At 34.9% G+C, this 14,606-nt stretch overlaps 5 protein-coding genes across 5 annotated transcripts; 3 read left to right on the top strand and 2 right to left on the bottom strand.

Moving 5' to 3' along the window:
* Positions 1 to 6: 6 nt before the first annotated feature.
* LOC122570121 (dynein axonemal light chain 1-like) lies at positions 7 to 842 on the bottom strand. The gene is made up of 3 exons (XM_043732038.1): positions 701 to 842; positions 485 to 633; positions 7 to 416 (listed from the first exon to the last, which is right to left on the bottom strand). Exons 1-3 carry the CDS (start codon positions 701 to 703, stop codon positions 23 to 25), a joined length of 546 nt encoding a protein of 181 aa, XP_043587973.1. The 5' UTR covers positions 704 to 842; the 3' UTR covers positions 7 to 22.
* A 172-nt stretch (positions 843 to 1,014) lies between these two features.
* On the top strand, positions 1,015 to 2,398 carry LOC122570119 (sideroflexin-2-like). Its single transcript, XM_043732037.1, has 6 exons — positions 1,015 to 1,212; positions 1,271 to 1,441; positions 1,540 to 1,732; positions 1,807 to 2,102; positions 2,176 to 2,223; positions 2,293 to 2,398. The coding sequence occupies exons 1-6, from the start codon at positions 1,055 to 1,057 to the stop codon at positions 2,396 to 2,398; spliced, it is 972 nt and encodes a 323-aa protein (XP_043587972.1). The 5' UTR covers positions 1,015 to 1,054.
* LOC122570118 (general transcription factor IIH subunit 3) lies at positions 2,380 to 3,989 on the bottom strand. Its single transcript, XM_043732036.1, has 6 exons — positions 3,802 to 3,989; positions 3,175 to 3,671; positions 2,980 to 3,102; positions 2,774 to 2,909; positions 2,658 to 2,694; positions 2,380 to 2,581 (listed from the first exon to the last, which is right to left on the bottom strand). Exons 1-6 carry the CDS (start codon positions 3,809 to 3,811, stop codon positions 2,506 to 2,508), a joined length of 879 nt encoding a protein of 292 aa, XP_043587971.1. The 5' UTR covers positions 3,812 to 3,989; the 3' UTR covers positions 2,380 to 2,505.
* Positions 3,990 to 4,450: 461 nt separating this feature from the next.
* Positions 4,451 to 6,700, top strand: LOC122570327 (malate dehydrogenase, mitochondrial). Its single transcript, XM_043732484.1, has 5 exons — positions 4,451 to 4,655; positions 5,049 to 5,264; positions 5,342 to 5,614; positions 5,874 to 6,203; positions 6,281 to 6,700. The coding sequence occupies exons 1-5, from the start codon at positions 4,581 to 4,583 to the stop codon at positions 6,407 to 6,409; spliced, it is 1,023 nt and encodes a 340-aa protein (XP_043588419.1). The 5' UTR covers positions 4,451 to 4,580; the 3' UTR covers positions 6,410 to 6,700.
* Positions 6,701 to 6,839: 139 nt separating this feature from the next.
* On the top strand, positions 6,840 to 14,063 carry LOC122570326. Its single transcript, XM_043732482.1, has 5 exons — positions 6,840 to 8,437; positions 8,673 to 8,798; positions 8,858 to 9,019; positions 9,311 to 9,787; positions 10,428 to 14,063. Exons 1-5 carry the CDS (start codon positions 7,085 to 7,087, stop codon positions 10,770 to 10,772), a joined length of 2,463 nt encoding a protein of 820 aa, XP_043588417.1. The 5' UTR covers positions 6,840 to 7,084; the 3' UTR covers positions 10,773 to 14,063.
* The last annotated feature ends 543 nt before the right edge of the window (positions 14,064 to 14,606 follow it).

Below are 14,606 nucleotides of genomic sequence, written 5' to 3'. Positions count from 1 at the left end.
CCGTGTAATGATTAAGAAATAATCATACAACCGGTATAGCATCAAGTTTCTTTAATTTTGGAAGTCTTCTGGTTGCCTGACTACGCCAAGATTCCGTGTCCATATTTTCACAAATAGGATTATTAATAAACAATAAATCTTCGAGATTCGGTATTTCTTGCAGACGATTAAACTCCGCCCAGTCTTTTACCAAATTATTCGACATGTAAAGTACTTTTAGCGCTTTTAATACGTTAACACCTTTAATTTTTTCGATCTGATTATATGATATCCATAATTCCTCTAAATGTTCTCCAACTGCTTCCAATCCGGAGAACGTCTTAAGATTGTTACGGCTCAGAGATAGAATTTTTAAATTCTTTAAAGAATTGATACCAGTAATTTTCTCTATCATATTCGTTGAGAGAGATAATTTCCTAGAAAACAGTAAAAGTTGTTGACTTCAATATTTTTATGAAAAATATTATGAAAAAATGTAATTAACTCGACGGCGATAAGTGCCGCTAAATTATTATCCATTCTCTCAATCGGAGGCCATTGAAAAGACAAAATGATTTCTTTCTGTTCGCTGGCGATCAAACCAGTTTTTTCTTCCCATCGTTGAATAGCCTCTTTACATGTTGTTGCTTTAGCCTATGTAAAGCGTACATTATAGATTTTTAGAAAAAATAAAGAATGCAATATCGTAAAGAGCGAGTACCATGATTTATAGATCCATTCCTATTATATTAACCAGAGGAAACTTTTATAAATGTTATGTTGCCAAAGTATTAACAATATATAAACGTAATTACTTCTGGTTAACTTCACTCACTGCACAAAAATGGCAATTCATTAATTTCATAGTATTAATTTTCTCTTTATAGTATTACATCATTCTGTCCTATTATTATATTTCTGGAACTCAAAATTAATAAAAATTCCAGTACAAAATAAAAGCATGAAACGTAAACAGAAATTGTAGTTAATGACCAATTGACAAATATAAATTTGTCATCATTAATAATGCCGTACAAAATCAACTGAAAGGTATACTTAAATTTGTAATAAGACGATGAACGTCAGCGAAAGAATCGATATTGATAAACCATTATGGGATCAGTCTACATATATTGGTAGACTGAAACATTTCGCTTTCATTACCGATTGCCGTATGATTTTTGTGAACGATCAGAAATTAAGAGAAGCTAAACAATTCTGTGATGATTACAAGTAGGTAAATTTTAATTGCTCAGTCACTTTAAAATTTCAAATAATTAACTTTTGTCAGAAGAGGCAATATACCTACTGGAACACGAATGTCCGATGTTATTCGTGCAAAGCAACTCAGGGACGGTGCATTTCATTCAGAAACTGGTGAATTAATACCCGTTATTACTAGATTGTCCTTTCAAATGCCTACTTCAGTTATACTTACGACGTCTATGTTAGCGTGTCAAAAGTAAGTTTATAAGAACTTTTATCTTACAAAAACAGAATACTTTTTTCAAGCAAAAAATTTAATAAATTCTCCCAGTAATTATTATATCCTATTACCAGAAGTACCCTTGCTATAATAATAATTCAAGCAGTACATCAAATACATAATGCTATTGTAAATGACGCGTACAAAAGTAAGCTAAATGGCGATGATAAAAGTGCAAAAAAAGCTTATTTATGTGCAGTTGCAACAGGCTCTATCATGACTATTTGTTGCAAAAGAATATTGGCTCAAAAATCATATACTTTTACTGTTAGTTGCTTGTTGCTTCTTTATGCTTCTTAGCGTCTTACATTATACTTTCTCTTATACTTTTCTGTCATCAGAGGAATCTGCCATTTTGTGCAGTGACTACTGGTCACATAATAAATTTGCCAGTTATACGTTACAAAGAGATCATAACAGGAATTCCAATATACATGAAAGACAAAACAGAACCTTTCATGAAATCAAAAGTAGCAGCTGTGAAGAGTATTTGTGAATGTTTAGTCTCAAGAATGGCTATGTCCATACCATGCTTTCTTCTCATTCCAATCATCACTCAGAAACTTATGCCCTATTGTTTTTCTCAGCGTCGACCATGGATCTTAATTCCAATTCAAACTGGTTTATGTGCTATAGGGTAATTTCTCAACTTTAATTTCATTGGTCTTTCACTCTAATTGTTTCTTATTAGATGTGATTTATTTTTATAGCTGCATATTTGCAATTCCGTCCGCCCTTGCGATTTTTCCCGAACGAAAGTAAGAAACTTTATATCTTATTTCTTGTTCACATGCGAAAACACGCGATAATGCATTTTAATTGTTAAGCTCTATGAGTCCGATATTGATGAAGTTGCATCCATCCGAATATGAAGAGTTTAAGGAACATGCGAAAGAACATATAGATAAAGTGTATTATAATAAAGGTCTATAACATGTCCATTCGCACCTTTTTTTGATTTTGTTAGTAAATAACGTGTAATGTTTTTATAATGGAAAAATAGATGTATTTTAGTAAAAAATCACTATCACTAAATACAATTAATGTACTATATCTACATTCTTTTTCTTTTTTTTCATTTTCATAGGAATAGGTCCTGGTATTTTGAATACTGTGCTGTAAAAAAGAGAAAGAAATGAAACACACAAATTAAGACTGTTATGATAAATTGAAACATTATTAGAATACTTACTGGCAGGTTGTGCATATTGGACTAAATTTACAAAATACTGAAAAAATATTTGTTTTATTTATTATTTTTTGCATAGACCTATATTAAAATAGATTCTACTTTTACATTTGTCTTACTTGATAAACATATGGAGCATACATATCCAATATCAATTAGTTCTTGGTGACAAAAGCATGCTGCTCTATAATCTACTTTCACAGGTGGTGGAAGTACTAACTTTGATCTAACGTTTGGGTCTGGTAAAAATATCCACTGAAATATAATTATAGACAAGTATATAGTATTTACCAACAAATAACTAAATTATTTTTTTTCTTCTTACCAATAAATACTGTAATAATCCATTAAGTTGGGGCACTTTTAGATAATTCCCACCAGTAATATCACAGCCTTGTTGAAGTAAAGTCAATTCTTGATCTAAACTGCATACATCCAATATTATTCCCTATTTATTCAACAAAGATATTAAGTTTAAGTTAGAGTCACGTGGATATTAAAATACAAAAGTATGACAAACCATTTTTTGGGCAGTGAAGAATATGTTCATGTAATTCATATATTGTGTTGCTGAATCGTTACTAGCTGTGATCACAAGGATTCTTGAATATATTTTTTCACTAGCAACTTTCTCCCTTTCTAACCTTGCAACATAACACAATGCCATAGTCAATGCTCCAGATATAAGACTTTCTCCATTTAATGGTTTGTCCAAGGAAATTTCATTGATAACTTGTTGCAATTGTTGCCTTACAGTGCGTTCAATCATGGTAAACTTTTCGTATTGTCCGTCGATTTGTCTAATTTCTAGTGGTTTTTCACAAGGATATAAGAATTTTGCTCCATGACTATGACATGCTATCACAGCAAGTTGATTATTAGATGATTGCATTAAATGAGCATTCGCAAAAACAATAGTAGAGTCCAAGCATTGCGTCAATATCCTTGTTTCCTGTTTTATAATCCTTTGCACAGGATTTACGTCTAATACAATTATTAATAGACTGGTTTCTATTTCTAAAATAAATAGGACAATTGTATTTACATAATAAAATGATAAAAATAATTTGTACATTTCAATAAAATAACTTTGATGAAGGAAGACATATATTACAGCTTTTTCATAGATTAGATAACCTCAACGTACCATTTGACATCTTGAATTAACGCAATTGTTCGATGTAAACATAAATTTAACTTGCTGAAAACATATTTCTACAAATTTATCAGCTTTCTCTTTTAATATTAAACTTTAGTAGTTTAAATTTCAGAAAATAACCGTTCGACCCTTCCTTTACGTGTCGTTGGGTTTATAAGAATCAAGCTACTAACTAGCGTTACCACAGAAATATTCTGAAAGATTCAAATATGTTTAATTTTTCAAATATAATCAAAATAAGGCAAAATATTCTACTCTAAATTAATTAATTTTTCTTTTATATTTAATAATGAATTGAAAATACAGTTAGAAAATACTTAAAAGTAATAAATACAATTTATTAAGTATTAAATACATTAGTTAAGTACATTAAGTATTTATTAAGTATTAAATACAATTAGAAAATACTTAAAAGTAATAAAACAAATATCATATTTTAACAAATATAACAAAACAAAAAGTCACTAAAATATTTTATTTTTGAATGATAAGGCGATACAATCGTTAAAACTATAGTAAATTTCAATTTACATAATGATTTTTTAAAGGATTGGCGCGCAAATATTCGTGACTTGCGCAAATTGTTCACACGAAACCACGCATGCTCATATACATATTTCAAGATGATTGACGATTGGACGAAGCGAAACAAGTGTGAAATGGCATTGAGGCTATTGAGGTCATTGGAGGAGTGTCTTTGAAAGGTTATCGAGTTTTGTCTGAAATTTGAAATCAGCCGCATTTGTGATCACGAAGTCACAGAGAACATGTTGCCACGATACCTGAAGCCTGTGTTAAACGTCGCTCAACAAGGAGCGAAGGGATTATCCACCAGCGCCAGAGTAAGTCTTGTTAAATAGCAATCAAAACCTCTATTAAGTATCATATTGGCCAAGTAGTTTACTCTACTTTGTATCTCTATCATGCGCTTAATTCTTTATCAAACTTAGAATTACAACAATGCTTATCGATCATATCACTTAAAGTACACGTGAAGTACATTAGTTATGCAACTGTGAACATCATTGAAACGATTGAATGCCATTTGATTCTTAAAATATGTATTCAATATGTATATAATATATAAATCTATTTCTCTGTAAATCTTTTGTGTGAAATTCCAGTTATGGTATTTTCTAAGAAGTAAACTATCGTAAAAAATTTCACGATTACGCATGCGTATATGCCTTATATCTCTGTTTCTCTCTAATCTTTTTCGGGATATTTCGTTACAGTGCAACGCCAAGGTCGCGGTTTTGGGAGCAAGCGGAGGAATTGGACAGCCGCTATCGTTACTTCTCAAAGAATCATGCCTTATAAGCGAATTATCGTTGTATGATATCGTGCACACGCCAGGTGTTGCCGCTGATTTATCGCACATAAATACTCCATCCAAAGTAAAAGGATACACCGGTCCAGATGAACTGAAAGATTGTGTTAAAGGAGCACAGGTGTTTATTTTATTCAATTCATTCGAAATATTTACAAGGCATTAGAAATTTTTGTTCATTGCGTAATGTTTTTGTAGCTGGTCATTATCCCTGCTGGTGTTCCACGTAAACCTGGAATGACCAGAGATGACCTCTTTGACACAAATGCTTCGATAGTGAGAGATCTTACTAAGGCTATAGCAGAAGCATCCCCAAAAGCTATCATTGCCATTATTTCAAATCCAGTCAATAGCACTGTGCCTATCGCCAGTGAAGTCTTGAAGAAAGCTGGTGTTTATGACCCCAATAGAGTATTTGGTGTAACTACTCTTGATATTGTTAGAGCAAGCACCTTTGTCGCAGAAGCCAAGGTTCGTAAGAAATATAATACTAAATGAATCTTACATAATGTGTAAACTTTGGATTTTTATGCATCTATGGGAAATTTAAAAATTCATAGAATGCACATAATATGCAAAATTATGTAAAATAGCCAAAGTACAGTTACGCTGTTTAATAAGTGAAATATATCTCTGCTTTTGTTCCATTTTTGTTGCAGCGTTTACAAAAGTATGAATGAAATGCTAAACATCTACAAAGTATATATAATGTCAATTATATTATTTTCAGGGCCTTGACCCACAAAAAGTAAATGTGCCAGTTATCGGTGGTCACAGTGGTGTCACTATTATTCCATTGATTTCACAAACCAAACCCTCAGTTTCTTTCCCAGAAGATAAACTGAAGGCTCTCACTACCAGAATTCAGGAAGCTGGTACAGAGGTCGTTAAAGCCAAGGCTGGCACAGGTTCTGCGACGCTTTCAATGGCGTATGCTGGCGCTCGATTTGGTCTTTCTGTACTCAGAGCGCTTAACGGAGAACAGGGTATCGTAGAATGCACTTATGTTAAATCAGACGTCTGCGACACCAAGTACTTCGCAACACCGTGTCTTTTGGGTGTAAGTATAATTATTAAACAATAATGTATTTTAATATTTAAGTGTATTTAAGTAATAATATTTCTATTAAATTTCAGAAAAACGGACTCGAAAAGAATCTTGGTATCGACAAACTTAGCGAATTTGAGAAGAAACTATTGGATGCAGCAATTCCAGAGCTTAAGAAAAACATTAAAAAGGGAGAGGACTTCGCGAGCAAGAAATGAATATCGTTACTTTGCTCATATAATTGTTAATGAACTAAATAGCGAGTGATAAATTTGTCAAATGAGACTCGACTGTATTCAGTAATGATTATAAGGCAGATTCGCGTTGTACGCGAAAAAAGAATTTTAATAAAAAGGAAAGGTGGATCCTTTGCCAATAAGTAGACATATACCTCGTTTTAAACGAAGTGGAATTTCAAAACACGAGGTGTCCTAATTTTAACATAAACGTATACAATTGTAATTAAAGATAAACTTTGTTAATTAGAAAATAAATCTTCTTTTAAGTGACGAACAGTCCTCATCGATCTTCTTTATATTTTATGATTCTATTAACTTTATAGAAAACAATAGCACATAAACGATACAAATTTAGGGAATTATATGGTCAGGCAAATTACCTATTATACTATTTCTTCTATTAGAATCAAAACAAATATAAATAGATAACCTTTAGTACAATGTCATTCGTGTATCGAATAAATAGAACAGTTTCATACTCGTTCGGTAGATCAACGAAAGCAGTTTAAAAATTCGTGATCCGTATCGTGCAAATCAACTTCTCAAAAGAGTCTGCGTGAACTTACTTTCAAAATGTTGATACCTTCTTGACTAATCATTCATGAGCCCTTGGACTCGCATAAACATCAAATAGCAGTTTAAGAGGAAACCGCAATGGCAAAGAGGAAAGCTTACAAACAATCTCGACGTAAGCAATGTCTTGATCAATCCCAGGAAAGTTTATTACAAAAATCAGATACCTCTGACGAGGTCAATTGCGTGCAACACAAATATACTCCATTCAAGAAAAGGTCGAGATCCACTGAACGACTTTTGCATCAGAGATCCCCAGAATCTGTGCTCTTTGAATCCGATCAACCTGATTTGTCATGCTATGACGATTTCAGTCCAGAAATCGTGCCCACACTTCGTCGAATAAAATTAGATCTAAATAAATTGGACAAAAATGAGGAAGAAAAAAAAGTTGAACAAAAGGGACCAGAATTGATCGAAATAAAACAGGTAAAAAATTTATTTGAGCAGAATATCGAGAAGTCTACAGAAAAATGCTTTCCATTGGACAAAACTTTATCAATGAACGATGAAATAAAATTAGAAATGAATGACTGCCAGTCTCTGCAGGAGGAAAAATCTTTTTCAAGGACTAGACTCGACGTTTATAGTTGCAATAACCAACTTTGTTCCTCGAAAACGGTTTACAATTTTCCTTGCGATTACACATCAGAACTAACACCACAATTTGCTAATTCAGAATCAGAACCTCAAAATGGATACCATAATTTTTTTGATGAATTCCAAACTACAATCTCTGCTTGCGAGTCTGTGGGTCGATACGAAGAAAAATGGGACGAACGGGATCGAGATACGAGATATGAAATAGTAAACGAGAAGAATTCGCAGAATTCGGCTGAAAATAAATTTATTAATAATTGGAGCGAGTGTAGACGAATTCTTTCGAATTTACGGCACTTGAATGGTTTAAGGGTTCGAACGGCGAATCAAGAATTTTTTGGGAATCTTTTACCAAAATATAAGAAATGTGACGAAACAAGATTACTGCAGATGAGCTCGTTTTCTTATAATACACCATCTTCGGAAGAAAATTCAGACGAACGAACGAATAAGCGTCCTTTTGTAGATGAAACTGACAAGATCGATAATAAAGTCGATGACATACGAGATTATAGGAAAGTAGAGAGTAATACGAGGATTAGAGCTCGTTCGTATACTCCTTGCAGAGGCTCTCCACCACCTGCCAAACGATGTCGAACCACGCTGAAATTTGACGATGAAGAAGATATGGAGAGGTTAGAGAAACCTGTTGCTGCCAACACGGTTACTAATTTATTACCAATGGAGAAAAAAAATGTTCAGAAACGTCTTGGTCCTAATCCGACGATAACGAAGACGCCATGGAGCGCTGACAGCTCTGAATCTCCCACCACTTTAATTTTGGATCTTCCGGCTGTGTCTAATTCTGATGGATGCAACAAATATCTCAAAGATGTAATTTTTTTTATCACTGAATTACGAATTTTTATGCATTATGGAAAATTTAAAAATTCGAAGTTTCTTATTTTTATTTTCAACTTATGTTCATAAAAATATAAATTTGCATAAATATTCGCAATCTATTCATTACGTTGTTTTTGAAATTTCTTAAATTCGAATAGGTGGATATTTATGAATTGTTTATACATGAAAATGATAAAAAATATGATTGTAATGTAATCATTTGCAGCCCACATGCACCGGCTTCCATGAAAACAAAAAGTTTCAAAGATTTCGTTCAGCCAAGAAACCCATCGCTAAAATCGTTCTGTTCTGCGTCTGGATGATAAAAGGAATAACGACTGTGTTGAAAGAGGCAAGTGTGCTTACGTAATATGCAATCTATATCTATCATCCGGTTAATAATTATTTCAGAGTTACGAAAACTTCAAAGCCGCTACAACATTAACATCAACATCAACGAGGCGGCAAATGGAGGAGCTCAGTCAAATTGTGATAAAGTTACGCTCGGAGAACAAGCAGATGATCAACACATTCGTGGACAAAGTTACTCGTTTGTCTGACCAAATTACCCAGGTACATTATCCACTAAATTACAACAATCATTTATAACTCAAATCTACCTCGATACAAAAAAATGATATAAAAATGTTATCGAGCAAAATGTTAAAAGACTTTAAGGATACAAAATAGAGTATAAAGTGTCATAGTGGTGAGGAACGTTTATACGTTCGTCCTTAAGACGAAAAATTGAAAAGAGTACGTATACGCGTCTTGGCATAAATAGCTATCCTTCATTTGCAATTCTCCGCATTCTACGACAGCCGCGTATTAAATGAGCCTTATTAGCATATCTTTTTACCGTAGGTGCGTGTAAGCAACGTAAGTGCCATCGGTGCTTTAACCGCAGAGGTTAGCGGCATGCAAGACATCATCAAGAAGTTGGCCAGTGGTAACGAAACTTTGATACAGGAACTACAAAGACTGCAGCAAGCGTTGGAGAATACGCGAACAAAATCTCCAAAGAAACCTCCGTCGCCTCCAACACCGATACCATCAGTTTCACTATCATCTAACCCGTTTGCTGTTTTTCCTCCACCTCCTCCACCTCCCCCACCTCCCCCACCTCCTCCAGCACCTCCTTTGCCATTTCTGCCTCCACCAGCTCCTGCACTTCCGCCAGCACAGTCGCCGGCGCAGCCGATTACACCGATCACCCCGAACAACGGCAGAAGCGTCAGGATGCCCTCGAGAAAGTGCTCGACGCCGCTGTTTAATAGGCCAGCTATAACCGTCGAGGATTTGCTGAAGGTGACCCTAAAAAAAGCACCGCAGAACGTTAAGGTAAATCCGAGGATTGTTACACGCCGCTCCGTTAATTGGAGTATATGAACAAGTGGCGCGGAGAACTCTGTCCTTTCGAAGCTAGACCTCGCTATAGTTCGGAGGATTAGTCGGCTTTCAGTTAGAAAAGTCGCTTAAGTTGTCGTGACAGAATTACTGTTCTTCTTTATCTTTCGCGAATTGGGTTTTATGTATTTGATCGTAGATTATTGTTGATTAATATCCGAGAAAAGTTGCGTTCAGTAACGGACAAAAGAAGAATTAAATATAAATGATGCAAAAAATACCATAACTGTATAAAACAGAATTGTATTTTAGAGTAGCGAATATACGTTCGCTTGGAAGTTCGTTGAAGTATTTTAAATACTCCAGTAGATCTAACCACTCGTTAAAGCGGCACAATTTTCAGTCTAGTTAATTGTTCCTCGACCCTCGTTGCCATTCGACCGGACACTTGAGGGGTTATTTAAAAATCCCAAGGTGATCTTTACACGTTTGAAAAATAAAACGCGGATTTTCTCGAGAGATCTCCACGTAATTATACATCCCCCAGATATTACAAGAAACTACTTATGCGAAAATTATACAAAATACATTTATCAAAAACTTAGAATATACGAAGGGTAAATTTTAATTTCAGGAGAACAGAAGAAACACAATACCAGGACCAAAGGGGCCAATGGTTTCCTTGGACATGCTACGTAGCGTAAAATTAAAATCTGCCAGGCGCAGAACGAACGATCAGATGTCAAGATCTCCGAGAAGCGGACGAATACTTAAAACGCGAACAGCACCGAGCCTCAGCTTGTCTCCGATCATGAAGGGCACAGATAACTCGTTGAGTCGAATTCTGAAGCAGGTGGATATTAATAAACGGCCACGACGTCTGTTGACGAACTCGTCGAGTTTTCGCGAGAACATTATCGGAAAAGATAATCAGTCGCAGAAAGTGGAAGCCAGTGGTTCGCGATCGATGATTGTGTAAGCGCGTTACAGTTGATAATCATGGATTAAAGGAATCTCACGCGGTCAATGCAAGAGATATGTATACAATATTAGCAAATTAAATTATTCCGTGATTAAGTGATCGATATACGACAGATTGGGTCACCTAATATATAAAGAACATGTTTGTTTGCAATATCAGAGAATTTAATGTATGCCGAGTGTTCTCTTATAGCATCGTAACTTAATAAAAATGTAGAACATAAGACGATGGTATTTTACAGCGTGTAATTAAGATAGTCGTATTCCGCACCCTGTAATAATGCCTGTCTCTAATTGCTACCGGCATTGGATTCGTTTATATATATATATATATATTTTTTTTATGTATTAAGTTATGATTCTGTGACGTTCATTAGAATTGTTATTGAAGATCCTGGTTTCTGGTGACTCCCTCTGAACCGATAACACATGGCGCGATACAGACAATATTTTATATATTTAATTATAATTTTTAACAGTGACGCGTATGTTGATATTTAGTAATATATATTAATAAAGATCCTAAGAAACGATTAGAGAGTTGTAATTACTTTATTTGTAGCTTTCACGTGTGTGTGTGGTTTTACAGAAAAAGGTCGTATCCGGTGTAATCGCATTGATTGTAATAATAGTTAGTAGTAGTAATAGTACAGAGCGTGAGAACGCATACGAATCCGAAAAAAGAAACGACAGATTTAGTTCTCCTCCAAATGACGATAAATTTCGATATCCAGGTCTAATTATTCGCTCTCGTGAACTGGGTTAGCGACAAGATGGAATGATCCGAAGATAATTATAAGAAGAAATAGAAAGAGATACACAACTAATGTTTAGAGTACAGAGATAAGAGCAAATATATTACATCTAGAAAGATGGAACAATAGATGTGTAATGTGGTATGTGTTATTTCCTTTTTATCGTCTTTCTCTTCCGTGTTTTTTCTTTTTTTTTTTATAAAAATTGACTAAGCACGCACAACGATAATGAATAAAGGATAAAAGCGGTCTCAATCGATACACCGATCATCTATTATTCGTCCCTAATAATCCTACAGTGAAACCCAGGTGGTATCAATGCCTACCTACGATTTTATTTTATTTTAGCCGAGAACACTACATTTACGTTTTTTGCTTTTTTATTCATTTCATTATGAATCACACGCTACATCGTCGACGATAATAATAATGTTATCGCGTTTGGCTACTCATCTTGTTTTTAATCCATCGTGTAAGCAAGTAATTGGATGAGGTATCTCACAGTTTATCGTCGTTTGGAATTCAATTTATGCCATATTTAACTGCCACTGACAAGTTTTCTTTATTGTACCTTAAAATTTTGCTTTTTCTTTTTTTTTTTTTCAAAGATTTATCGCTCGTACGCGTGGTATGTTATGCACGTATTACGTATATTTTACGTAAACTATATATATATATAATATATATTATATGCAATTCTTATCCAATGATTCCGATATTTTCTTTGCTCCTCCACTGTTCTTTATTCTTCCCTTCTTACGGTTCCATCACCTTTCACGGTGTGTTTTTCACGCGATTATCAAAATTACTTTCGGGATGGTGATTTCTCCTTTGCTTTTTATTCCACGATACGCTCTAAACTGTTCGTTTCTCTCCACATTATCGCTTGAACGATTCGCGTCGATTAAATTCTTATTCTTTTTTTTTTTCTTTCAATACCTTGAAATTTTATGATCTTAAGATTACTCGCATATACTTACTTACGGTGCCGTTGATATTACTTTGAGTTATTCTTTGTAACGTTACTTTATAACATGATTATCAATTTGTATCGTGTTATTAATACCTAAATACAGGGGCACGATGTACACCAAAAAATTTCTAGGCAGAGTTCTCGATTTTCCATTTTTCATTTAGCGCGTTCCCTTCGGCTTCTGTTTCTCTCTTCAGGTATACACCTCGCTTTTTTGCTGCACGCTTACACGAACGTCATCGACATTTTCTCGATCGCGAGAGAAAACTGCACGGATTGAAGGTTTTTTTTTTCTACATGTAACACAGTGACGGTCAGAAACATATTTGTTACGACTGAGATATGCAAGCACGCAACTTTGCACACGTAACCTCTTTGCATGTTTGAATCATCAAGCAAGACGTTACTATTCTTGAACACAGAAACATTGCACTTAAAGGATTGTTTTACAACGCTGACATAACAAATTTTCGACCGACACTATTTACCTTGACAAACAAATAATTCTACTGTTGTATCGCTAAGCTTACCTCGGTTAAGATGCGCAAACAAATTTTTCGCGTAAAGACTAACGAAGTCCGTCTAACGTTTTATCATTGGAATGTTTCCCGGCTGTTTTTTAATATATATATTTCTTTTTCTCGTAAGCGAAAATCGACGGAATGGTTCATCGATAAAAAGGTGAATGGACGCACGGCTAAGATCAACTAAGATACAGTGGAATCGAGGACAGTGATAATAGCAAAAGTGAGCGCGGGTGAAGAACGAGTCGGGATACAATCGTTTATTCTGTAATTCGTTATACCACAGTGATCGTTATAGTTTACAGAGGGGGGCGTATGAAAAAGTACAACCACAATTACAGACTAGCTAGATAGCTACTTGTTTCCTGCTATTTCCTGTCTGTGAAACGTAATTTGCCCATTCTTTCTCTTCTTCGTGTTAAAAATTCATCTACCGTGATTTCTTTGTTTTCAACCCTCCTCTCGACGACCAGAGTGCTCTTTCGTCATGATGGAGTACGACTGATCGGAGTATGAAAGAACACGTCGAGAATAGTATACATTTTGTTTCTCACTCACAATTAAAAGAATTTGTTGTTCTCGATTTTAACATGAAATTTGTTTCTGCGAAAGCCAGACTTAAGACAGACTGATGTTATTGCATTTTGTTAAGTACGTCGCTTTCGCGGTAAGCGCATGTTCTTAAATCATATTTAAAAGTGACTACACGAGAGAACCCATGCTCGAAATCTATATGGTGTATGAAATTACTTGGTTTGCAAACCGGGACACTTCGTCGGAAGTACATTCATAATATCTTATACAGAAAGCAGAGATGAAGGCGCGTGGTTCTATTTTGACTGTTTTCTTAGCCAACACATCGATCAACCACGTATCTCCAACTCTGGAGGAGACGCGTTTATCCCTTAGATAAACAGATGATTTACACTCGATTTACACGCATACATTAATAATAACGTTATTTATTATAGTATGCGAGAGTAATGATGCGCGCAGTAAAAAAGCGGGGAAGAGGACGAGGAGGAGATTGGGGATGGGTGAAAACAAACGAACACAATATGCACTTCGATCGACGTCGAGCCATTAACATGTTTCGTTATTGGTGAAACGTTATGGGTGGGGGATAATGCTATTCGTTCTCACTCACTGAAACCAACAAAAATGAGAGTTTATTCCGACTGGGTTAGCGCATATTCTTCTCTCTTTTTGTTTCTTTCATTTCATGTTCTTTCTCTTTGTTGTTTTGTTTAATTAATATGGATGAATATATGCGCATAACGTCAGTCGGCGCCAACTCAACATTCTCGACATCGTCCACTGAAAAAGACAGCATTTTTGTTTCTTCTCAATACGTAAAGAAGGCAAAGAATAGTGCCACTCTAAATGCTCTTGCAGTCTCTCTATTTACCGCAGAGTGTATGTCCTTTTTTACGTTGTTACTTTTCTGCGCGCTCCTTAATTCAATGTGTGTATGTTATTTCGAATGATTTTTTTTCATTTTTGTTTGTATTTTTTTTTGGAGTAACCGTACGTGCGTGCTTAGGGTCACGCAATCGCTAAACATCTCCCCTTCCCACCCC

The sequence above is a fragment of the Bombus pyrosoma genome, linkage group LG8 (assembly GCF_014825855.1).
Source record: "Bombus pyrosoma isolate SC7728 linkage group LG8, ASM1482585v1, whole genome shotgun sequence".
Taxonomy (NCBI): domain Eukaryota; kingdom Metazoa; phylum Arthropoda; class Insecta; order Hymenoptera; family Apidae; genus Bombus; species Bombus pyrosoma.
Note: the sequence above shows the minus strand (reverse complement) of the source record. Positions and strands in the feature narration are given on the sequence as shown.